Source organism: Cololabis saira, chromosome 22, assembly GCF_033807715.1.
Source record: "Cololabis saira isolate AMF1-May2022 chromosome 22, fColSai1.1, whole genome shotgun sequence".
In the NCBI taxonomy this organism is placed as follows: Eukaryota; Metazoa; Chordata; class Actinopteri; order Beloniformes; family Belonidae; genus Cololabis; species Cololabis saira.
This window is the reverse complement of record NC_084608.1, coordinates 29823781-29847293: the sequence shown is the minus strand read 5'-3', so window position 1 is coordinate 29847293 and position 23513 is coordinate 29823781. Positions and strand designations below refer to the sequence as shown.

The window sequence follows — 23513 nt, the reverse complement described above, 5'->3', positions numbered from 1 at the left end:
AAGAACATTTACCAGTACAATAAGAACTGGACAAGTATTAGAAGGGAATTCTTTATTTTATTTTTATTTTTTTAAGAAAAGAGCTCTATTTTATTTTGGGTTATATTTTTCCACTCACTGTAATTGTGATTATATACTGTATATATTTTGTTTTGTGTTAGGGTAATAAAATTGTCAGTTCTTTATTAAAACGATATTCTTTCTTGATCCTCAGAACCTACAGTAGGTCTTAGTAGCTTATACTCTTTTGCAGTCTTCTAAGTACAAGTGCTACAGTGGTTTATTTGGTGAATTAGGTTCTTCAAACATCACTTTTTCCTTCTGGTTCCTGTTTTTCCACCACTGAGTCTTCTGTGTTCCTCAACCATGCGGTCCTGCTGGTTCAGAGAACAGCGTTTGGTTCAGGATGAAAACAGCTCTCTAGATCGGTCCAGGAGAGTCTGCAGCAGTTTTAGAACTCTAGTACTCGTTGATGACATTATAAACTACTAAAACAGGGTTTTCAGGAGGTTTGGTCACCTTGTAGTGTTTCTTCTTCTACTACTACTGCTACTACTGCTGCTGCTGCTAGTACTACTGCTGGTACTACTACTAATACCACCACCACCACTGCCACTTCTACAACTGCTACTGCTGCCACTACTATTACCACTGCTACAACTTCTACTACTACTACTACTACTACTACTACTACTACTTACTCCTGCTGCTGCTACTACTGCTACATCTGCTACCATCACTGTTACCACTGTGAGTTAATAACGTGGGTTATTGCAGGTTTGATTGTAGGTAAAATGCTTAACAATTTGTAATTGTTCTTGATAAAAACAAGTTATTTTTCAACATTCTACATGTTTTTGATGGAGGACATTTTGATGTTAAATCAGCACAAAAACTGTAAATGGATTCAATCTTATTTTATCATCAACAAAGGAATATCAGTTCAATTAAGGAAGTGTTGAGTTTGAATCACTGAGATGTTCAGAGGGTCAGGAAGCAGGAATGTCCTCAGATCCCTCATCCCTGTGGAAGGTTCCTGCAGAGGAAACATGAGCTCTGATGTCAGGAGGAGAGGAAAGCAGTAATCTGCTCCAGGACTGGATACAGACTAGTTCAGGGGTGGACAATCCTGAAGCAGGAAACATCTAACACATGCAGGACTGTGGCTGTCAGGACCAGAGTTGGAGACCCTGCTGTAGATCTTCTTCAGTGCTCATCAGCAATATTATCAGTGACTGATGTGAATTTGTGTTTGCAGAGGTCGGTACCGCAGTCAGAGACCAGAGTCTCCAGGATCCATCTGTCCGTCTATGAAGAGTGACTGGTCCAAAGATCAACCTCCATTATTCAGTAAAGAACCTGGACCCTCAGACACAAAGTAAGACAACTGTTGTTAACTGATTCTATGACTCATCTTGACTTTATATTTTCTGTCCATGGTGGTGTAACCCACACACTAAAAGTGTATGGTCACTAAAGGGTTAACGCTGCGCAGGTCTGTTTTTTGATCCTCGGCAGCACCCGTTGGAACGGCAGACGCGACCCTCTGCTGGTGTGCGATGTAATTAACGGGCATGCGGGAAAAATAAAAAAGAAAGAGAGTGTCCTTGCATGTGAACAGTAAGGTGTAATGAGTACAGGTGAAATTATAAAGAAAAAGGGATAGAAGAGATGATAAAGTGTGCGGGAGAGAGTGCTGTATGGTGCAGTATTGCTGAGCAAATCACTTACATTGACGGAACTCCAACTGGTTTTTTTGAGACCCCTTCAATTTTATGAGTGAGTCTTCGGAAATGATGGCGAGCCAGACCCACGGACGATGCTGTCATTGTCGATGATTCCTGTCAGTAGATTGGCCAGCTGCTCTAGGGATTGACAAGATCATCTTGAACTCAGGATTTCCCAGCTAAGAAAATAACACCTACACTTATACCTACCCGGGTAGTGTACATAAGAGACATGAAACAGCACAAGAAACCACAAAAGAACATTTACCAGTACAATAAGAACTGGACAAGTGTTAGAAGGGAATTCTTTATTTTATTTTATTTTGGGTTATATTTTCCCAGTCACTGTAATTGTGATTATATATATATTTTGTTTTGTGTTAGGGTAATAAAATTGTCAGTTCTTTATTAAAACGATATTCTTTCTTGATCCTCAGAATCTACAGTAGGTCTTAGTAGCCTATACTCTTTTGCAGTCTTCTAAGTACAAGTGCTACAGTGTTTTATTTGGTGATTTAGGTTCTTCAAACATCACTTTTTCCTCCTTGTTCCTGTTTTTCCATCACGGAGTCTTCTGTGTTCCTCAACCAAGTGGTCCTGCTGTTTCAGAGACCAGAGTTTGGTTCAGGATGAAACCACCTCTCCAGATCGGTCCAGGAGAGTCTGCAGCAGTTTTAGGACTCTAGTACTCCTTCATGATATTAAAAACTAATAATGAAAGATGTTTTGCTTGTAATGAATAATAATAATAATAATTAAAGCTGCAAGCAGCGATGAACGGGCCCTCGCACTCACGGCCACCGCCCCCCATAAGCATATCAGAAATGACACCACCCACGACTCTCTATGTCAAACCATTCAAGAGTTATAGCAGAAAATCGGGACAACCAATCAGAAGAAGGGGCAGGGCTAATTCAGGCCAATGAAGCTCAAGGACTCAATACCGATTCAGGTGACACCACCCACGACTCTCTATGTCAAACCATTCAAAAGTTATAGCAGAAAATAGGGACAACCAATGAGAAGAAGGGGCTAATTTTCACCAATTAATGGTCAAGGACTCAATACTGAGTCCCATGACACCACCCACGACTCTTTATGTCAAACCTTTCAAAAGTTATGGCAGAGAAAAGTATTCTAGGGGGCGCTGTTGAGCCGTTAGGCCACGCCCATTAATGCAAAATTTATCGCCAGGCCTGGCTTGCATGCAAAATTTGGTGACTTTTGGAGAACTATCAAATATGGACCAATCAGATGAAGGGAAGGCGTGCTTTTTGGCGTATAGCGTAGTCACAGTAACACTTTTGAAAGAGAAAAGTAATGCGGGTAGTCGCAAGATGAAGACGCACATTTTGATGTATAACACACCTGGGTGCACGTTACGGTTCGGGCCGTATTAATTGCCGAAGGAATGGCATAAATTGCGCCAAAATTACACAATCAATTCAAAATGGCCGACTTCCTGTTCGGTTTCGGCCATGGCGCCAAGAGACTTTTCTTTAAGTTGCGACATGATACAGGTGTGTACCGATTTTCGTGCATTTATGTCAAACCGTATTGTGGGGCTTGAGGCACAAAGCTGTTGAGCCATTTTGCCACGCCCATTAATACAAACGATGAAATATCAAATTTTTCACCAGGCCTGCCTTGCATGCAAAATATGGTGACTTTTGGGGAACTATCAAATATGGACCGATCAGATGAAGGGGGGCGCGCTTTTTGGCATCTAGCGTCGCCACGGTAAGACTTTTGAAAGAGAAAAGTAATCCGCGTGGTCGCAGGATAGAAACGCACATTTTGATGTATAACACACCTGGGTGCACGTTACGGTTCGGGCCGTATTAATTCTCGAAGGAATGGCTCATATTGCTCCAAAATTACGCGATTAATTCAGAATGTTCAAAATGGCCGACTTCCTGTTCGGTTTCGGCCATGGCGCCAAGAGACTTTTCTTTAAGTTGCGACTTGATACAGGCGTGTACTGATTTTCGTTCATGTACGTCAAACCGTATTATGGGGCTTGAGGCGCAAAGTTTTTTCTGTCTGAACCAACCAGATGAAGGGTGGGCGCGCTTTTTGGCGTCTAGCGTCGCCACGGTAAAGCTTTTGAAAGAGAAAAGTAATGCGTGTTCTCGCAGGATGGAGACGCACATTTTGATGTATAACACACTTGGGGGCACGTTACCGTTCGGGCCGTATTAACTGCCGAAGGAATGGCATAAATTGCGCCAAAGTGACACGATTAATTCAAAATGGCCGACTTCCTGTTCGGTTTCGGCGATGTCGCCAGGAGACTTTTCTTTAAGTTGTGTACTGATACAGGTGTGTAGCGATTTTCGTGCATGTACGTCAAACCGTATTGTGGGGCTTGAGGCACAAAGTTTTCCGGGGGGCGCTGTTGAGCCATTTTGCCACGCCCATTAATGTAAACCATTAAATATCAAATTTTTCGCCAGGCCTGACTTGCATGCAAAATTTGGTGACTTTTTGGGCACGTTTAGGGGGGCAAAAAGGCCCTCCTTTCGTCAGAAGAAAAAAGAAAGAAAGAAAGAAAGAATAAAAAAATAAAAATTCCTACAGATACAATAGGGCCTTCGCACTGAAGGTGCTCGGGCCCTAATAATAATGACTTGGATTTATATAGCGCCCTTCTAGGCACCCAGAGCGCTTTACAGAAATCATTATTCATTCATACACATTCTCACCAGTGGTGGTAAGCTACATTGTAGCCACAGCTGCCCTGCAGACTGACGGAAGCGTGGCTGCCATATCGCACCTAACGGCCCCTCCGACCACCACCAACATTCAAACACATTCAAACACATTCACACGGGGCAAGGTGGGTAAGGTGGGTAAGGTGTCTTGCCCAAGGACACTACGACAGCAAACTGGGACAGAGCGGGATTCGAACCGCTGACCTTCCGATCATTGGACAACCCGCTCTACCACCTGAGCTACTGCCGCCCCAATATAGATAGAATAGATAAATTTAATATAAAACAACATAAACTTTCATATAATTGCATGTGATTTAGTTTTAATAATTTTTCATTTATAAACTAGAATCAATCCTATCAAACCTCCTATTGTACTCCTTCTTTATTAATAAACCTTTTATTTCCAGTTACCAATGTTACGCACCAGTTGTACCTTAACAAAGCCCCAGATTCGCTGAAATAAACCTGGTCCCGACCAGGTTAGGTTCAGAGCGTCTGTTACTACGGTAACTGACCGAGAGCTTAAGTTACCTCTCTTTGTGAAACAGGCTAGAGTTACCTCTCTTTCTCTGGTTTGAGTTACCTCCCTTTGTGAAACGGAAAACTCAGAGTTTCCCTCATTTCAGGGTTAACAGACTCAGAGTTTTCACTAAACCTGCTTTGTGAAACGGACCCCTGATGTTCTGGACACTGTTGACTCATCTGGATGTTTTTCTACAACAGTCAGAAATGACTTTAGTGATGAAGACATGTGTTCACAGAGGGAGGAAGAGGAGAGGAGTTTGTGTGGAGGAGCAGCCGTCCTGCTGTCCTTTGTGTCAGGACATCCTGAAGGATCCAGTCTCTAGCAGCTGTGGACACTGGTTCTGCAGACGCTGCATGAGCTCATACTGGGATCAGTCTGCTCCACCAGGACCGTCCTCCTGTCCCCAGTGTGGAAAAAGATCCAGAACCAGAGCTGGACTGCAGACAGCCAGTCAGAGCAGAACTGTACGAGGTAAGACTGAACTTCTGTCTGCTGATGGACTCATTTCTGACAACTGGAAAGACTTTTGTTCTGTAGTTTCAGAGTTCTTCTTGTCTTTCAGCAGATGCTGGTCTGCAGGAGGTCCTAGATGAACACAAGACCAGTCTGAGGAGCAGATGTGAACATGTGACTGAAGGAACTGATGAACCAGGAAGTAGAACCCCCCTCAACAGGATCTACACGGAGCTCTTCATCACAGAGGGACTGAGTGAAGAGGTTGATACCCAACATGAGGTGAGGCAGCTGGAGACAGCTTCCAGGATGAAGAGCCTCCATGACGATCCAATCAGGTGCCAGGACATCTTTAAAGCCTTACCTGACCAACGTGGAGCCATCAGAGTGGTTCTGACCAACGGCGTCGCTGGCGCTGGGAAAACCTTCTCGGTTCAGAAGTTCTCTCTGGACTGGGCCGAGGGCTGGGAGAACCAAGACGTCACCGTGGTGATTCTGCTCTCATTCAGGGAGCTGAACCTGATCAGAGATGAGCAGCTCAGTCTTCTCAGGCTGATCCAGGTTTTCCATCCATCGTTACAGAAGCTCACAGCAGAGCAGCTGGCTGCCGGGAAACCGTTGTTCATCTTTGACGGCCTGGATGAAAGCAGACGTTCCCTGGACTTCAACAACGGTCCGGTCATGTCTGACGTCACACAGAGCTCATCGGTCAACGTGCTGCTGACCAACCTCATCCAGGGGAACCTGCTTCCCTCAGCTCTCATCTGGATCACTTCCAGACCTGCAGCAGCCAATCAGATCCCTCAGAAACACGTGGACAGGGTGACAGAAGTACGAGGCTTCTCCGACGGCCAGAAGGAGGAATACTTCAGGAGGAGGTTCAGGGATGAAGAGCGGTCCAGCAGCATCGTCTCCCACATGAAGACATCCAGAACCCTCCACATCATGTGTCAACTCCCGGTCTTCTGCTGGATCACTGCTACAGTTCTGGACCACATGTTGACCACAGAGCAGAGAGGAGAGCTGCCCAAGACCCTGACTGACATGTTCTCCCACTTCCTGCTGGTCCAGACCAAGAGGAAGAAGAACAAGTACCAGGAGGGACATGAGACGAGTCCACAGGAGCTGACGGAGGCTGACAGGGACCTTCTTCTGAAGCTGGGGAGGCTGGCGTTTGAACATCTGGAGAAAGGAAACATCATGTTCTACCAAGAAGACCTGGAGCAGTGTGGTCTTGATGTCCCAGAGGCCTCGGTGTACTCAGGGGTTTGTACCCAGATCTTCAGGAGAGAGTGTGAGATCTTCCAGAAACCCGTCTACTGCTTTGTTCATCTGAGCATCCAGGAGTTCCTGGCTGCAGTCTACGTGTTCCACTGTTGGTCCACCAGGAACACAGATGGGCTGGAGAACTTCCTGGGAGAAGACTACAGCTACTCATCCCTGGATGACTTCCTGAAGAGAGTCATGCAGAAATCCCTGGAGAGTAAAAATGGCCACCTGGACCTGTTTGTCCGCTTCCTTCATGGTCTTTCTGTGGAGTCCAAGCAGAGACTGTTAGGAGGTCTGCTGAACCAGACGGAGAACGATCCAGAAACCATCCAGACAGTCATCAACAACCTGAAGGAGATGGACACTCACAGAATCTCTCCTGACAGAAGCATCAACATCTTCCAGTGTCTGATGGAGATGAACGACCTCTCAGTTCATCAGCAGATCCAAGAGTTCCTGAAGTCAGAGAACAGATCAGAGCAGGAACTCTCTGAGATCCAGTGTTCAGCTCTGGCCTACATGCTGCAGATGTCGGAGGAGGTTCTGGATGAGTTGGACCTGAACAAGTACAAGACAACACGGAGGGGTGGATGGAGACTGATTCCAGCTGTGAGGAACTGCAGAAAAGCTCGGTGAGTCCAGATGGATCAATAACACCATCAGTTAGCAGTTTAGTTCTTCAAATCTGGTTTTGATCTTGAAAATGAAAACTTTTGAAGTCGGATGTGTTTGTTTTATTCTGGGTCGCCTCAAGTCACGTCAACCAGAGGTTCATGTTTCAAACACTTGATCTAGTTGATGTTTTTGCTGCTCAGAGATGAATCTATGTAACGGAGAAAGATGAAACATCAGAACCACCGGGGAGTTTTGTTGATGTGAACTTACAGCCAGTTTGACAGAGAACTCATCAGATCAAACATTTTCATTGAGATTATTGAAGAAGTTTACAAGTTTAAACGGCTCAGAGCTGTAAACCTACAATAGTTTCATGTGAACACGGTTGTACTTGGTACGTGACTTTAATTCTAGTAACTCTGGTTCTGTGATCTCCTGCACCGTCCTGTAACTCCTGTGGGTCAGTCTGGCTTTAAATCAGACTTTATTACCACTGACTTCATGTTTTCTCTCATCACAGATTTGTTGATTGTGGACTCTCTGAGACTCACTGTGAAGTTGTTGCGTCCGCTCTGAAGTCCAACCCCTCCCATCTGACAGAACTGGACCTGAGTAAGAACCAGTTCCTGCAGGATTCAGGAGTGAAGGTTCTGTCTGGTGGACTGGAGAGTCCAAACTGTAGACTGGAGACTCTGAGGTCAGTCCACTGGAGATGTTTCCACATTTATCCACTTATCATCCTCCAAAGATGGAACTGGCTCTAAAAGTTCTGTCCAAAATAGAATAGAATAGAATATGTAAGGGATAATGCCCGACGAGGTGTGGTCCCGGGTGACCGAACTCCTCACCCTATCTCTAAGGGAGCGTCCAGCCACCCTGCGGAGGAAACTCATCTCTAAGGGAGCGTCCAGCCACCCTGCGGAAGAAATTCATCTCGGCCGCTTGTATCCGCGATCTTGTCCTTTCGGTCACTACCCAAAGTTCATGACCATAGGTGAGGGTAGGGGCGTAGATTGACCGGTAAATCGAGAGCTTCGCCTTTCGACTCAGCTCCTTCTTCACCACAACGGTCCGGTACATCGACCGCATAACTGCGGACGCTGCACCGATCCGTCTGTCAATCTCACGCTCCATCATTCCCTCACTCGTGAACAAGACCCCGAGATACTTGAACTCCTCCACCTGAGGCGGTACCAGATGGTACTGGTACATTGGATTCTTTTGCGTTCTCCCAAAGTCAGGCAAGTCAGAAATACACATAAATAACTATATAACAACAATAAACATATATTGCAATAACAACAATGTACATATAATACAAAAATATATACACCGGTATACAATGTCCTTGTATAGCTGAGGACCCTGAGTTGGATCACCGTTATATACAGGATATTTACCAGGTAGATGAGAGATTTATTGTACATTTTACTTCTGCTTTTGTAAGTATTGTATTGTACGTTGTGAGGGGGTTGAGCTTTCTCCACCAGAGCTGCAGTGTGTTCTGCTGTTCCAGCTGAGGCTCTCACTGATCTGAAGGCCCAGGAACCTGTAGCTCTCAGTCCGCTCAACCACAGTCCCCTGATGAGAGGAGGCTGCAGAGGGTTTTTTGTTTTCCTGAAGTCCAGGATGAATTATTTAGTTCTGTCCAGGTTCAGAACCAGATCATTGTCTCCCCCATAGACTTTTGATTTTGTGGACCAGGTTCCTGTGTGATGACTCGTCCTTCCCTGTAATCAGACCAAGGATGGTGGTGTCGTCCACGTCCTTGATGGGGATGTTATTGTCCTGGTTGGAGGTTCAGTCATATGTGTAGAGGGAGAAGAGTTGTGGGCTGAGGCAGCAGCCCTGCGGGGTTCCTGTGCTCACTGTGAGCTCAGCAGACCTTCTCTCCCATCCTCACCACGTCTGTGAGAAAGTCCAGGATCCAGTTCTGGGTGGGAGCGGGTACTTCTAGGTCTGCCAGCTTCGTGGTCGCTTCAGCAGCCTGATTGTATTGAAGGCTGAGCTGTAATCCAGGAACAGAAGCCGTGCATCGGTGTCATGAGAGTCCGGGTGTTGCAGAATTGAAGTGCCAATGCCACCGCATCGTCCACTGATCTATTGGAGTGGTAGGAAAACTGAAGAGGTCAACGGTGTCTGGCAGCACAGTTGAGCTGTCGGAGGACCAGCTTCTCCAGACTCTTCATGGCAACTGAAGTGAGTGCCACGGGTCTGAAGTCCCAGTACATCAGGTCAGATTACACGTTTGATAAGTACTTTGTACTTTCTTGTGTTTGTAGTCTGCAGTTTCCTGAGGCTGAACTAGTTTTAAAACAGCTGCAGGTTTTGTCACGAGGTGAGATTACAGAATCCAAAAGCAGGAGACCCAAAGGTGACAGAGGGCAGCAAAGTCCTTTATTTGAACAAAACATAAACACATACAAGAGAGAATCCTGAAGGTGACTGGAAGGCGTGCAGACTGACAACCAGCACAGAGCCCCCTCAGGGACCGACGCCACCCTCCATGGTCTGTTCCAGTGGGGGGGCTACAGCCAGAGCATCAGCACCTACAGAGCTTCTACAACAGATTCCACCAGCTACTGTAAGGCTGTTGGCTCCGGGGACACCAAGGAGGGAACCCCCACTCTCTCACTCAGAACCATGAACCCCCCGGGACTCTGGGACATGCACAATACTTCCTATGGAGCTGTTTTTAACTTGTACAAATGGCATTAAACTATTCTATTCCATTCTGTTCTATTCTGTTCTATTCCTGCAGAGAACCCCAGTATGTTCATTAAAAGGTGAACATGTCAGAGGAACAACCAGGAACCAACATTATGGATATAATAGAATTTAAAACCTGTTTTATAAAGTCCAGATACCAGTGATGACCCACATGAACCTGATGACAAAGTTGAAATTTGAAGAACTTACTTTTTGTTCAGATTGCAGGACTGCAGGATGTCAGAGATCAGCTGTTCTTCTCTGGTCTCAGCTCTGAAGTCCAACCCCTCCCATCTGGAACATCTGGACCTGAGTCTGAACAACCTGCAGGATTCAGGAGGGAAACATCTGTGGGGTTTCCTGGGGAGTCCAGACTGCAGACTGGAGACTCTGAGGTCAGTTCACAGATTTAAAACATCGTAGACGCTTTGAAAAGTCCGTCCAAACAGATCCTCCACAAACAGATAAAACTAAGGACTGTGTTCAGTCAGAGACGTCTTCAGGTTCTCCGTCATACAGACGGCTGCAGGAGATCATTCCTGAACACACCTGCAAACTTCTAGAAAGACTCTTTCTAGTGACTCTGTAACACTGACTATTTCTGCTGCAATCATCAGTTCCCTTTAGAGGTTAATATAGTATAATTGATTTAATTAAACATGTCCAGAAGTGTATTTCTCCCTTCTCTCCTGGAAGAGATGTGTGATGATGTTTAAAGTGTAAAAGTTGGAGTCTGAGTGGAAGTGTAGCGCCTCTCCAGTGGATGTGACCAGAACGAGGTGCTGACCTGAGTTCGTTGAACCTTCAGAGAACTTGGGGTTCCTTCAATAAAGTCAACAGAATTCAGCCGATGTGCAAGCGATCGTTCAACATTTCTGCTCTTCAACATACAATTACAACTTAATTTTCACTCTTTAAACCATTAAATCTTAAATTACTGCCAATTTGCATTAACTACTAAAATGATCAAAAGTAGTCAATAAACACACGTCAGGAAAATTATAAAACATTTACTTAAAGAAAACAGAAATAGCAGTTAAATATTGCTTTCAAAACTATTCAGAAACTCTTCCAACCCTCAGGCTGATAAAATCATTCAGAATGGTCTCTATAAACTCAGACGTCCTTTGGGCCCAGAAAATTAACTTATAGCCGACAGTAAAATAAAGTAATACTCAAATGTCCAAATGTTGCAGCCACCAACAAACGAAGGCTGAATAAGACAACGGTCCCTTCAGAGACTTTGCACCACCCCAGTCTTGGAGGATGAGCAGAGATATCCAGCAGCTGCAGAGATGACTCAGCCTCACGGTCGCCTCAGTCGCTCCCCTCACACGGCGACGCTGTCAGGCTCCATCACTTCTCCGTCAGGCTCACAGATCCACCCGGGCTCTGCCCATTTAGCCTGCAGGCCACTAGCCTCTTAACAAAGTCCATGCCAAGCAATTAGGACGGTCTTAGCAGCAACTCGGTCAACGTCTTCGTTGAATGAGTGACTTAGGGGGCACGGTGGTGCAGCTGGTAGTGCAGCCGTCTCACAGCAAGAAGGTCCTTGGTTCAATTCCCGCTGGGGACGCTGTGGGCGCCGAAGTGCGTGTTAGTTCCCCCATGACTTCAGCGCCCTGGGTGGGGTTGGTGAAAGGGCCTTTCTGTGTGGAGTTTGCATGTTCTCCCCGTGTTCCCTTGGTAGCTAATGCTAGCTACCCTCACCCGAGCTACCCTCACAAAAACATGTAACAGTCCTGGGGCCTCATTTATAAAGCTTGCTTGCGCACAAAACATGGCTTGAAAGATGCGCAAGCCACCTTCGAGGCAAAGGTCGGGATTTAAAAAGAAAAAACTAACCGAAAAATTTGCGTATCCCTACGCCAAACCTGACCCTCCCGTAGGAACAGTCTTAAGATATGGGGAACTGGCGACGCAGGTGGTGAGGTGGTGAAATGAAGCCAGATTCATGTCATACTCTTAATGTCATCACATATCAGACTTATAATATAATAGCGCTGATCGTGTCCCTCTGTGTGTGAAGCACAGCGTCAGTCAGGACTCTGGTGCTGCTGCTGCAGCCGCCGTGCAGGACACGTCGGGAACCTCCTCCTCACCCACCGCTTCCAACCGTAGAGTGACTGAGAACAGAACAAATGAGTGCCGGGCCACTCTACGGAGCCCCTAAAAGGGACTCAGATTTTTTTTAATACATAATGAGTTTACGCGCACGTGAAACCTTTACGCGCACGCGTAAAGCCTAAATTATGGTTCTGCTTTAAAACGACGCAGAGCCTACGCCGTAGGGTACGCGGCGACACTCACCTACGCCGTAGGCTCTGCGTTGGTGTAACGCAGAACCATAAATCAGCCTTAAAGGTTTCACGCGCGCACGTAAAACTCATTATATATATATAAAAAAATCTGTGTCCCTTTAGGGGCGCCGTACCTCTTGGCCTCCACCTTCAAATCACACCACTTCTTTTTTTTCTGCACCATCTGTCCGTGCTGCCATTCACTCGCTTTATTTTATACTATCTATATACTTTTTCTACTTTTACTGTGACCACCAAATAATGTCGTTTTCCTGGCCTCCACCTCATCCACAACATTTCAATCTCAGTCTCTGTGAAATTTAGTGGCACGGTTGCTCGACACGTCTCATTCATCCTGACGCCCAAACAGGCTGCAGGAAGCCGCTGCGCATGCTCAACAGGCTCATTTATATGCAAATACAGTCATGAACTACTTTGCATTGCCCATTTATGGTAGAAAGTGGGCGTGTAGAGGGCGGGATATGAGGAGAATTCACCTGCGCAATCTTCCAGCTGGACTGTGATTTATAAAGCGAACATTGCGTGCAAGTGTGCGTGCACACGGTTTTATAAATCCAGATTTTTTTTTGCGCCTGCCATTTTTGGCTTTTGGGTTTACGTGCACTTTTAGTATGAATCCTACACACTCTTTTATAAATGAGGCCCCTGGGCTACACACTGCCCCGGTGGGGAGGATCTGGCCGGAATAACGTGATCCTTCCACGCGCTACGTCCGGCCAGTGAAGCCCCACCCCTCAGGTGTCCTGGTCGGACACCTGAGAGTCTCCCGTCACAGCAGATAACACGTGTCATCCTGCAGCAGACGTCCTGCATCCTCCTCCACAGCTGTAACTCCGCTCCCCTCCCCACTACACACATTCAATGTGTGTAGTGGGGAGGGGTCGTATCCTTCAACTCGTATCCTGGATCCCTCCTACCCTTGAATGCAATTGGCTCTTCACAACAAAATTACCAAATAAAATATATTCACTTAACTTCCGTATTTGTCCTTTTTCTTATTTTAACAAACACAATGAGTTCCTATTAACATCAAAACTCGCTACACAAATGAATATTTTCAATTCAATTTTCCTTATATAGCATCTATTACAACACAGTTGTCTCTTGGATCTTTCCAGACCCCCGAGCAATTATTACATAACGATAAACACTGGCAGGTAAAAACTCCCCTAGTGGGAGAAAAACCTTAAGACAAACAGTGGCAAGAAAAACTCCCCTACGAGTACTGGCCCTAACACACTAGTTACACTAACTAGAGGTTTACTAAACACTAACTAGAGGTTTACTGAACACTAACTAGAGTTTTACTAAACACTAACTAGAGGTTTATTAAACACTAAGGCCGTTTTGGACTTTATACACAAGTAATACCATTTTAATTGGATTCCAGGTTTTACGGGGACCAGTGGAGTGAGGCCAACACCGGAGAGACGTGATCTCTCTGCTTGATTTTTCTCAACCAGAGAAAAAACATTTTTGAGTAGTCGGGCCGGGGTCTATCAAACACGTGGATGATTTAGCTTTATTGACGACTGAGGTCAGCTCGGGGAGGTCTACAGGATCAAAGCAGTCTAGAGTCAAGTCAGAGCCTGAGGAAGTCGCTAAAGCTGAAGAAACGCCCACAGCAGCTACCGGATCGTCCTGGTGGTTTTCTACTCTGATCCTGATATTTTACTGCTAAAGAAGCTCATAAAGTCGTCACTACTGAGAGCTGCAGGAAACTCGGCTCAACAGAGTTGTGACTCTTTGTCAGCCTGGCTACAGCGCTGAACAGAAAACGTGGGTTATTTTTGTTATCCTCTATCCACGATGAGTAATGGGGTGAAGGTGGCTTAGTTGGTAGAGCGTTCACCCATGAACCTGAAGGTCAGTGGTTCGAACCCTAGTTCCTCCTGTGTCCACCAAAGTGTCCTTGGGCAAGACACTGAATCCCCTGCTCCTGGTTGTCAGGCCAGTGCCGTTGTGTGGCAGCTCCACCGACTACTGGTGTGTGAATGTGTGAGTGTGTATGGGTGAATGTCTATAGTGTAACGCGCTTTGGGGCTGTAGAAGTATAGCTGGAAAGCGCTATATAAGTGTAAGCCATTTACCATAATAAGCACTTCTAGCTGTGTGAAGGGCTTTTTTATAGACTAGACTTTTTCCATGCACGATAAGAGTCTACAGACTTACAAGAGAACCACTTCCTTTCCATTTTACACACTTTTTGTTTCAGCATTTCAGCATTTTCAGTGACATTAACCTTGATAACATGGTATTTAGTGAACAATACCAAAACATTATTGCTGGTCAATGACTTAACATTTCAACTTCAGAGCTGTTTAACTATGAACTTATTATTCAAATATGTTTTCTGAAACATTTATTTCAACACGGTTACAGAAGTCATCAGCTGTTTCTTCTTCATTCAGGTTGGAGGGCTGCTTGTTGTCAGAGATCAGTTGTTCTTCTCTGGTCTCAGCTCTGAAGTCCAACCCCTCCCACCTGAAACATCTGGACCTGAGCTGGAACCAGCTGCAGGATTCAGGAGTGAAACATCTGTGTGGTTTCCTGGACAGTCCAGACTGCAGACTGGAGACTCTGAGGTCAGACATGTTTTAGTTGTGTGTTCAGATGAATCTGATGTGAAAGTTGTGTTGACACTAACCTGCAGACATCAGACTGACCTCCTGCTGATCCACACTGACCATCTTACTCCTCTGGTTTCTTCTTCTCTGGTGTCTTTGTGCAGCTTGCAGTGCTGCGGTCTGTCAGGGATCAGCTGTTCTTCTCTGGTCTCAGCTCTGAAGTCCAACCCCTCCCATCTGAAACATCTGGACCTGAGATTCAACTACCAGCTGCAGACTGCAGATGTGGAGCAGCTGTCTGGTCTGGTGGAGAGTCCAGACTACCAGCTGCAGACTCTCAGGTCGGTTCTGACTGGAGCTTTTGGAGTTTTCTTGGAGGTTTTGGTCTCCTCAAACAGAGAAGACTCCGTCAGTCCAGGTGAAGGTGTTTCAGGTGTTGATCGTCTGAACCTCCTGCTGCTTCTTCATCATTCAGTCACATTTCATGTGAAACCTGCTGTGATCCATGTGTGTTCTGTTAGAACACCGTCACACATGTGTGTTCCTGCTGTCATGAAGCAGCTCCAGGTCCAGACAGAACCTGACAGAACCAGACAGAACTGAGTTACATATTCATCTTTAAATCCTCTATGAAAGCTCATCTCTGACGGAGACAGACCCCCCTGAAGACACAGACCACACACGTCCTGAAGGAAGACGGGTTTCTGCTGACGGCTAACAAACTAACACGTTGTTCAGGTTTCAGGGACTGGGCTGGAATGACGGCTGACCAGGAGTAAAGAACCCTCATCTAAATAATTATTGATCCAAATAGGAATCAGAGGGACCAGGAGAGGGAGATGGGGACCGTGCAGGGACGGGCCACCGGTCCAGAGACCAGGAAGGTCTGTAGTTCGGTTAGTGTGAGGCAGAAGACAGATCCAGGAACAGCGGGCCAGGGTCAGAACCCAAGACAGGCAGATAAGCTCAGACAGACGTAGCGATCAGGGCTGGACCTGAAACAGGTCCAAGGACACAGATCCGGTCCAGCATAGCAGTCCCAGGAGAACTGCTGGAGACCGGTATCTGCAGGGAGACCACAAACCCACTCTGTTAGAGAGTGAGAGCTGCAGACGGTTTAAATAGAAGAGGAAGAGGTGAGGATGATGAGGGGGATCAGCTGGCAGGAAACTCTTCATCTCCCTCCAGAAGGTTCTTCATGGACCGCTGTAGTCGCTGTGAGGTCGGGGTTTGTCGGTACCGCCGTATCTCTTTACAGCAGACGTTCTCCCCCGGGCTCCGCTGCTGCTGCACATTCACTGCAGTGCACCGTCCCACATGTGAACATATTGTAAAGTAAAAGTGTTGCTTGAGTCAACAATGGAAGCGTCCAACAGCTCTCTCAGTCAGCAGCTCCCGGTCCAGAACTCATGAGTGACGTTCAGAAGCTTCCTGCAGCCGTTGTTGTCCTGGTTCTGGAGGAACGGAGACAAACGCTCGTTGATAAACTGGTCTCCACGCCAGAACCAGCACCACGCATGTTTTCCCATCAGCCTTTAACACGTGTGGCGTCTGTGGAGGGAGGAGCAGCAGAGGCTGCAGAGAGCAGCAGGAGGAAAGAAGCAACAGGAAGTAACATTAGTCTGTCAATCAACACCACTCTGATCATCCCAACCTTTATTCCATGAAAATAGATGTTATCTGTAATAAGTAGATACAGTTGTGATCCAGTGAAAGGACCAGCAGCTCTTCCTGCTGCTGCTCCCTCAGACAGTCCACACCAGATCCTGGAGCAGAAGATGTTCAGCATCGTTATGTCAGATATCACATCTCACAATCAACGAGACCAAACTGCTGCTTTCCTTCATGAAGATGCTCCAAACACTGTAAAATAAGTCACATCTGTGACTCCGCAGAGCTAAAAAGAAAACATATAATCAGCTGAGAGAGTAAAATGTAGTTTTGAACAACAAAGTACTGTACTTTGTTTACTTTCAGGAATATTGTTGAATAGTGTTTAATACTCTTATTACTATCAGTGGGATGATGCAGGTCCTGTATGGAGTTCTCCAGAACCTCTTCTCCTCCTACAATCGCTTCTGTTTGATTGTCATAAGTCTGTCATTTGTGTTTCATCCATTATTAACAGAAATATGATGAAATAATTAAATAATTCTGATAGAAATACCAAAACATTGATGAATGTTGAATTTGACGGCAGCAACAGAACCAGTAAAAGTCCAGTCCTGCATTCCCAAGTCCATACAGTCTCCATGATCCCCCGATAGTAATCAGAGTACTCACACTATTCTATAATACTTTGTTACCACATTCCTGAAAGTAAACGTAGTACTTTTTTGGCTGTCGTTAAAAATGATAATTTGATCAAAGAGATGATCCGGTATCTCCGTTCTGCGTTTAATGTGGAAGCTTCAAGAATCCTGACAGACGTGTTTCTGAACTGTGGAGTTTCTGAGTGAACATGAGGGAAGATCCTGGAAACGCCAGGCAGAAAGAACCGGGCCAGGATTTGGACCAGGAACCTTGTGACTGTGAAGCTCCAGTGTTGCCCACCACACCCCCCTGAACGGAGGAGGAGAAAACACTCATCTAGATGTTTATCTGTGTTTTATTCTTTCTCCAGGTGGGAGCGCTGCAGTTTGTCAGAGATCAGCTGTCGTCCTCTGGTCTCAGCTCTGGAGTCCAACCCGTCTGATCTGGAACATCTGGACCTGAGTAAGAACGAGCTGCAGGATTCAGATGTGAAGCAGCTGTGTGGTTTCCTGGATGGTCCAGACTGCAGACTGGAGACTCTGAGGTTTGTTCTTTGACTGAAGTTGTAACAGTTGTGAGTTCTGTTCTTCGGTGTGGACGGCCACCCATAGGTGGTGTTTTCCTCACCTGGATCGTTAGTGCTAAGCCATGTCACCAGTCCACTTATTGTGTGTGTGTGTGTGTGTGTGGGCGTGTGAGTGTATGCACATGTGTATGAGTGTGAGTGAGGGTGTGTGTATGCGTGGGGGGTGGGGTCGTATGGGATGTTTTAAATTGTACTTTTGATTGTTATTTTATCTCTGTATGTAAAGCACCATGAGTTGCACTTACACTGCATGAGTTGGTGCTATATAAATAAATAAAATAAATAATAAATAAATAAACACCTGAGCTGCTCTGAACCATCCTGGTCTCTGGACTCATCTGCTCCTGACATCATTAGAAACAAGCTGAATTGTCTGCAGGCTGCTTTCCTCTCCGTGGAGCACAAGTGTGCAGTATAGAGTGGTGAACGATGTTCCCTCAACAAAGACGTCTTCATTCCATCCCAACATGAACTGAACCTGAGCAGCAGAATGTTTGTTTGTGCAGAGATCGTGCAGCATCGTCTACAAACATCTTCATCTTCATCTGTCCAACATGTTTCATCTGATCCAAACACTGAGATTCTAACGTTTGTACCGACTGAGATATTCAATCACAACATGAGTTTGTATGGATGATCCACTGGTGGAGCTGCAGAGCTGCAGAGCTGAAGTCACTACGTCTTTATTGTAGCAGCAGCATGATGTCATGAATATTGATGAAGCTCTTTTTCACTGGTTCTGTTGGAACCTGCACCCTGGAGGTTCAGCTCACACCTTTTTTCTTCATGCAGGTTGGAGAGATGCGATATGTCAGGGATCAGATGTTCTTCTCTGGTCTCAGTTCTGAAGTCCAACCCCTCCCACCTGAAACATCTGAAACATCTGGACCTGAGTCTGAACTACCTGCAGGATTCAGGAGTGAAACATCTGTGTGGTTTCCTGGAGAGTCCAGACTGCAGACTGGAGACTCTGAGGTCAGACATGTTTTAGTTGTGTGTTCAGATGAATCTGATGTGAAAGTTGTGTTGACACTAACCTGCAGACATCAGGCTGATCTCCTGCTGATCCACACTGACCATCTGACTGCTCTGGTTGTCTTTCATAATATTTCTCTGGATGTCTCACTATGGGATGCCCCGCTGCATTAATCTCATTACACCAATGCTGATTGGCTGGTGAAACGTGTCCGTCCACCGCAGGTAGGTGGATGAGGTGTCGGCTCACGGAGAGATGCCCTCTCAGCAGCAGGAGCCCGGTCCCCGGGGCCTCGTCCCTCCACTGCCAGGAGCCCGGTCCCCGGGGCTGCTCCGCACGCCTCCCATGGAGCCACTGGTTGCAGCGCAGCTTCCAGGCAGCCGGCTTTCAGCGGTTCCTCCAGGAGCCCCGGCGGTGTCCTCCAGGAGCGTACGAGGCAGCTGCGCTTTCGGCCAGAGCGCTCAATGTCCTCTCAATGTCTTCTCAATGTCCTCTCAATGTCCTCTCAATGTCCTCTCCCTGCTCACAGCGTCACTAGCGAGTCCCGTCCTCTCTGACCCCCGGGGTCCGTCCTGTCCAGGAAGGTGGACACTACGGACGCAGCCTGACAGGTCGGGGCAGAATTCACCAGATCTGTGAGGGACCTGCAGTTGGACCTGCTGCAGGGACAGGGACCTGCTGCAGGGACAGGGACAGAGACCTGCTGCAGGGACAGAGACCTGCTGCAGGGACAGAGACCTGCTGCAGGGACAGGGACCTGCTGCAGGGACAGAGACCTGCTGCAGGGACAGAGACCTGCTGCAGGGACAGAGACCTGCTGCAGGGACAGAGTCCTGCTGCAGGGACAGGGACCTGCTGCAGGGACAGAGACCTGCTGCAGGGACAGGGACAGGGACCTGCTGCAGGGACAGAGACCTGCTGCAGGGACAGAGACCTGCTGCAGGGACAGAGACCTGCTGCAGGGACAGGGACAGAGACCTGCTGCAGGGACAGAGACCTGCTGCAGGGACAGGGACAGAGACCTGCTGCAGGGACAGAGACCTGCTGCAGGGACAGAGACCTGCTGCAGGGACAGGGACAGGGACCTGCTGCAGGGACAGAGACCTGCTGCAGGGACAGGGACAGGGACCTGCTGCAGGGACAGAGACCTGCTGCAGGGACAGGGACCTGCTGCAGGGACAGAGACCTGCTGCAGGGACAGGGACAGAGACCTGCTGCAGGGACAGAGACCTGCTGCAGGGACAGAGACCTGCTGCAGGGACAGGGACAGGGACCTGCTGCAGGGACAGGGACAGGGACCTGCTGCAGGGACAGAGACCTGCTGCAGGGACAGGGACAGGGACCTGCTGCAGGGACAGGGACAGGGACCTGCTGCAGGGACAGAGTCCTGCTGCAGGGACAGGGACCTGCTGCAGGGACAGAGACCTGCTGCAGGGACAGAGACCTGCTGCAGGGACAGGGACAGGGACCTGCTGCAGGGACAGGGACCTGCTGCAGGGACAGAGACCTGCTGCAGGGACAGAGTCAGAGACCTGCTGCAGGGACAGAGACAGAGACCTGCTGCAGGGACAGAGACCTGCTGCAGGGACAGGGACCTGCTGCAGGGACAGGGACCTGCTGCAGGGACAGGGTCAGAGACCTGCTGCAGGGACAGAGACCTGCTGCAGGGACAGAGACCTGCTGCAGGGACAGGGACCTGCTGCAGGGACAGAGACCTGCTGCAGGGACAGAGACCTGCTGCAGGGACAGAGACAGAGACCTGCTGCAGGGACAGAGACAGAGACCTGCTGCAGGGACAGAGACAGAGTCCTGCTGCAGGGACAGAGACCTGCTGCAGGGACAGAGACCTGCTGCAGGGACAGAGACAGGGACCTGCTGCAGGGACAGAGACAGAGTCCTGCTGCAGGGACAGAGACAGAGACCTGCTGCAGGGACAGAGTCAGAGACCTGCTGCAGGGACAGAGACAGAGACCTGCTGCAGGGACAGAGACCTGCAGTTGGACCTGCTGCAGGGACAGGGACCTGCTGCAGGGACAGAGACAGAGACCTGCTGCAGGGACAGAGACAGAGACCTGCTGCAGGGACAGAGACAGAGTCCTGCTGCAGGGACAGAGACCTGCTGCAGGGACAGAGACCTGCTGCAGGGACAGAGACCTGCTGCAGGGACAGAGACAGGGACCTGCTGCAGGGACAGAGACAGAGTCCTGCTGCAGGGACAGAGACAGAGACCTGCTGCAGGGACAGAGTCAGAGACCTGCTGCAGGGACAGAGACAGAGTCCTGCTGCAGGGACAGAGACAGAGACCTGCTGCAGGGACAGAGACAGAGACCTGCTGCAGGGACAGAGACAGAGACCTGCTGCAGGGACAGAGACCTGCTGCAGGGACAGGGACCTGCAGTTGGACCTCCAGCTCACACAGACATTTCTGGAACCATCAGCGGTTTCTGTCCCTGAAACGGTTCATTCCGTCTCTCATGGGTCATCATGTCCCGGTGAAGACGGACAATATGAGGACGGTGGTGGACATCAACCTCCAGGGGGGATGACGCTCCCGTCAGTTGCACATGCTGGCGGCGTTGGTACGATTCCCTCCACTGGCCCTGATGCCCCCACTCTGTCCAGAGGGAGTTATGTCCCGTCCGTGCGGTCTTACATGGACAGGACGAGGGGTTTCAGGGGGAGCCATCAGCTGTCTCCTGGGCTGGTCCTCATACGGGGAGACTGTCACAAAGCAGCTCTCCCACCGGCTGCTGGAGGCGACTGCTTCTGCTTATACGAGTCAGGGTTTGTAGCCGCCTGTGGGCTTGCGATCCCACTGGACTCGGAGCCTGGCGGCATCCTGGTTCTGATTCAGGGGAGTTTCTGTCCGGGACATATGTGCTGCGGCGAGTCTCACTTTAGTCCGTTTCTCTATGCTGGACGTCTCCGCTCCTTCACGTACGCTTGTCCTGATGTCGTCCACACGGGATATCTAAGGTAGCTGGTGCTCCCTGCGCCGGACGGACACGTTTCACCAGCCAATCAGGATTGGTGTTATGAGATTAAAGCAGCGGGGCATCCCATAGTGAGACATCTCACTCATATTACTCAGAGAACCGGGGTTATGTAAATAACCTAAAGTTTCTTCTTCTCTGCTGTCTTTGTTCAGGTTGATGAACTGCAGGATGTCAGGGATCAGCTGTTCTTCTCTGGTCTCAGCTCTGAAGTCCAACCCCTCCCATCTGAAACATCTGGACCTGAGTTACAACAAGAAGCTGCATGATTCAGGAGTGAAACATCTGTGTGGTTTCCTGGAGAGTCCAGACTGCAGACTGGAGACTCTGGGGTCAGACATGTTTTAGTTTTGTGTTCAGATGAATGTGATGTGAAAGTTGTGTTGACACTAACCTGCAGACATCAGGCTGATCTCCTGCTGATCCACACTGACCATCGGACTGCTCTGGTTGTCTTTCATCATATTTCTCTGGATGTCTCACTATAGGACGTCCCGCTGCATTAATCTCATTACACCAATGCTGATTGGCTGGTGAAACGTGTCCGTCCACTGCAGGTAGCACCACCTACCTTAGATATCCCGCGTGGACGACACCACGTCATTCAACCTCCTCTTCTCACTCGGAGCTCATCTGGGTCCTGTGCTTGTTAGCTGAACCGTCCCCAGACAGATCTCACTAGCTTCTGTCTCCGGGCGCTAACAAGCCTTGGATGTGTTTATCTGCTGCGTCGGTCCCACCAGCTGGAATCTTTCCTCTCCCTCCCCAGCTCGGTTGGCACCGTCACGACGCCTCACCACGGCTGCTCCAGTACCGAGTGTTAGCACAGCAGCTCCTTTCTCCCACCTGGTGGAGGAACCGGAGGTTAGCGTGGGCTGGGGCTCCCAGCTCCACCCCCGCCCCGCAGGAGGAAGACGTCCTGGAACTGGACTATGGGGACGATGAAGAAGACACCTGGGACCTCCTCATGTCAGAGGATGAAGACGAGGACGAGCTCTTCATCACTCCGCCCCGGGCTGCACAGCCCGCAGCCTCTGGGGATGGAGATGTGAGCAGCACACCAGCTTCTCCCTCCCCAGCTGGGACATGCTGGACGCCTGCAAACGCTGCTGCCCAGCTGCCGTCCCCTGGCCTGCTGTCGTAGCCGAGACCCCCACATCCCGCTACGGAGGGAACTAGCTGCCCTCGGCCCAGAGCTCCACAAAGCAACTTGTCCCCGTCTCCCAGAGCTGCTGGATGAGGTGGCGGCTCACGGAGAGACGCCCTCTCAGCAGCAGGAGCCCGGATCCCGGGGCCTCGTCCCTCCACTGCCAGGAGCCCGGTCCCCGGGTCAGCGGTGTCCTCCAGGAGCCCCGGCCTGCCGTCCAAGTCTGACCGTCTTCAGTCAGCCCCGACTGGAACGCCGAACGAGGCGGCTGCGCTTTCGGCCAGAGTGCTCAATGTCCTCTCCCTGCTCACAGCGTCACTGGCGAGTCCCGTCCTCTCTGACCCACGGGGTCCGTCCTGTCCAGGAAGGTGGTTACTATCCTTCTCAGTGTCCAGCAGGAGTGATATTGTCCTTCTTGCAGGACCTGCTTGACAAACGGAAAGCCTTCTCCACGGTGGATTTTACTTGCAGCTATCGCCGCCTGTCACGTGGGCTTTGGGAAGGAAACAGCGAGCAGCACCCGCTGGTTTCTGTTTTCTGTAGGAGCAGGCAGGCTTTTCCCCCGTGTCCAGACCACTGGTACCACCATGGGATCTGGCTGTGGTTCTGGAGGGGCTTAAGGCCCTTTGAGCCCCTGGAGGGGGCAGACGTGGA

At 48.8% G+C, this 23513-nt stretch overlaps 2 protein-coding genes across 2 annotated transcripts in view; both read left to right on the top strand.

Annotated features, from left to right (window-relative positions):
* The window catches only part of LOC133422945 (NACHT, LRR and PYD domains-containing protein 14-like), a 471822-nt gene that overhangs the window by 72771 nt on the left and 375538 nt on the right, over positions 1-23513 (top strand). Inside the window, exons 14-17 of the mRNA XM_061713002.1 lie at positions 15069-15245; positions 17528-17701; positions 18536-18718; positions 21868-22044. Of these exons, the coding sequence (XP_061568986.1) occupies positions 15069-15245; positions 17528-17701; positions 18536-18718; positions 21868-22044 (711 nt within the window). The remainder of the gene's footprint in view (positions 1-15068; positions 15246-17527; positions 17702-18535; positions 18719-21867; positions 22045-23513) is intronic.
* Positions 1285-7328, top strand: LOC133422956 (protein NLRC3-like). The gene is made up of 3 exons (XM_061713020.1): positions 1285-1378; positions 5206-5441; positions 5533-7328. Exons 1-3 carry the CDS (start codon positions 1311-1313, stop codon positions 7326-7328), a joined length of 2100 nt encoding a protein of 699 aa, XP_061569004.1. The 5' UTR covers positions 1285-1310.

Bases quoted from the DNA above. Each gene is read 5' to 3' on its own strand.
- LOC133422956 (XM_061713020.1), top strand. From the start codon at position 1,311: ATGAAGAGTGACTGGTCCAAAGATCAACCTCCATTATTCAGTAAAGAA. The intron at 1,379-5,205 runs GTAAGACAACTG...ATGTGTTCACAG, and splicing joins CCTGGACCCTCAGACACAAA to AGGGAGGAAGAGGAGAGGAG. The intron at 5,442-5,532 runs GTAAGACTGAAC...CTTGTCTTTCAG, and splicing joins TCAGAGCAGAACTGTACGAG to CAGATGCTGGTCTGCAGGAG.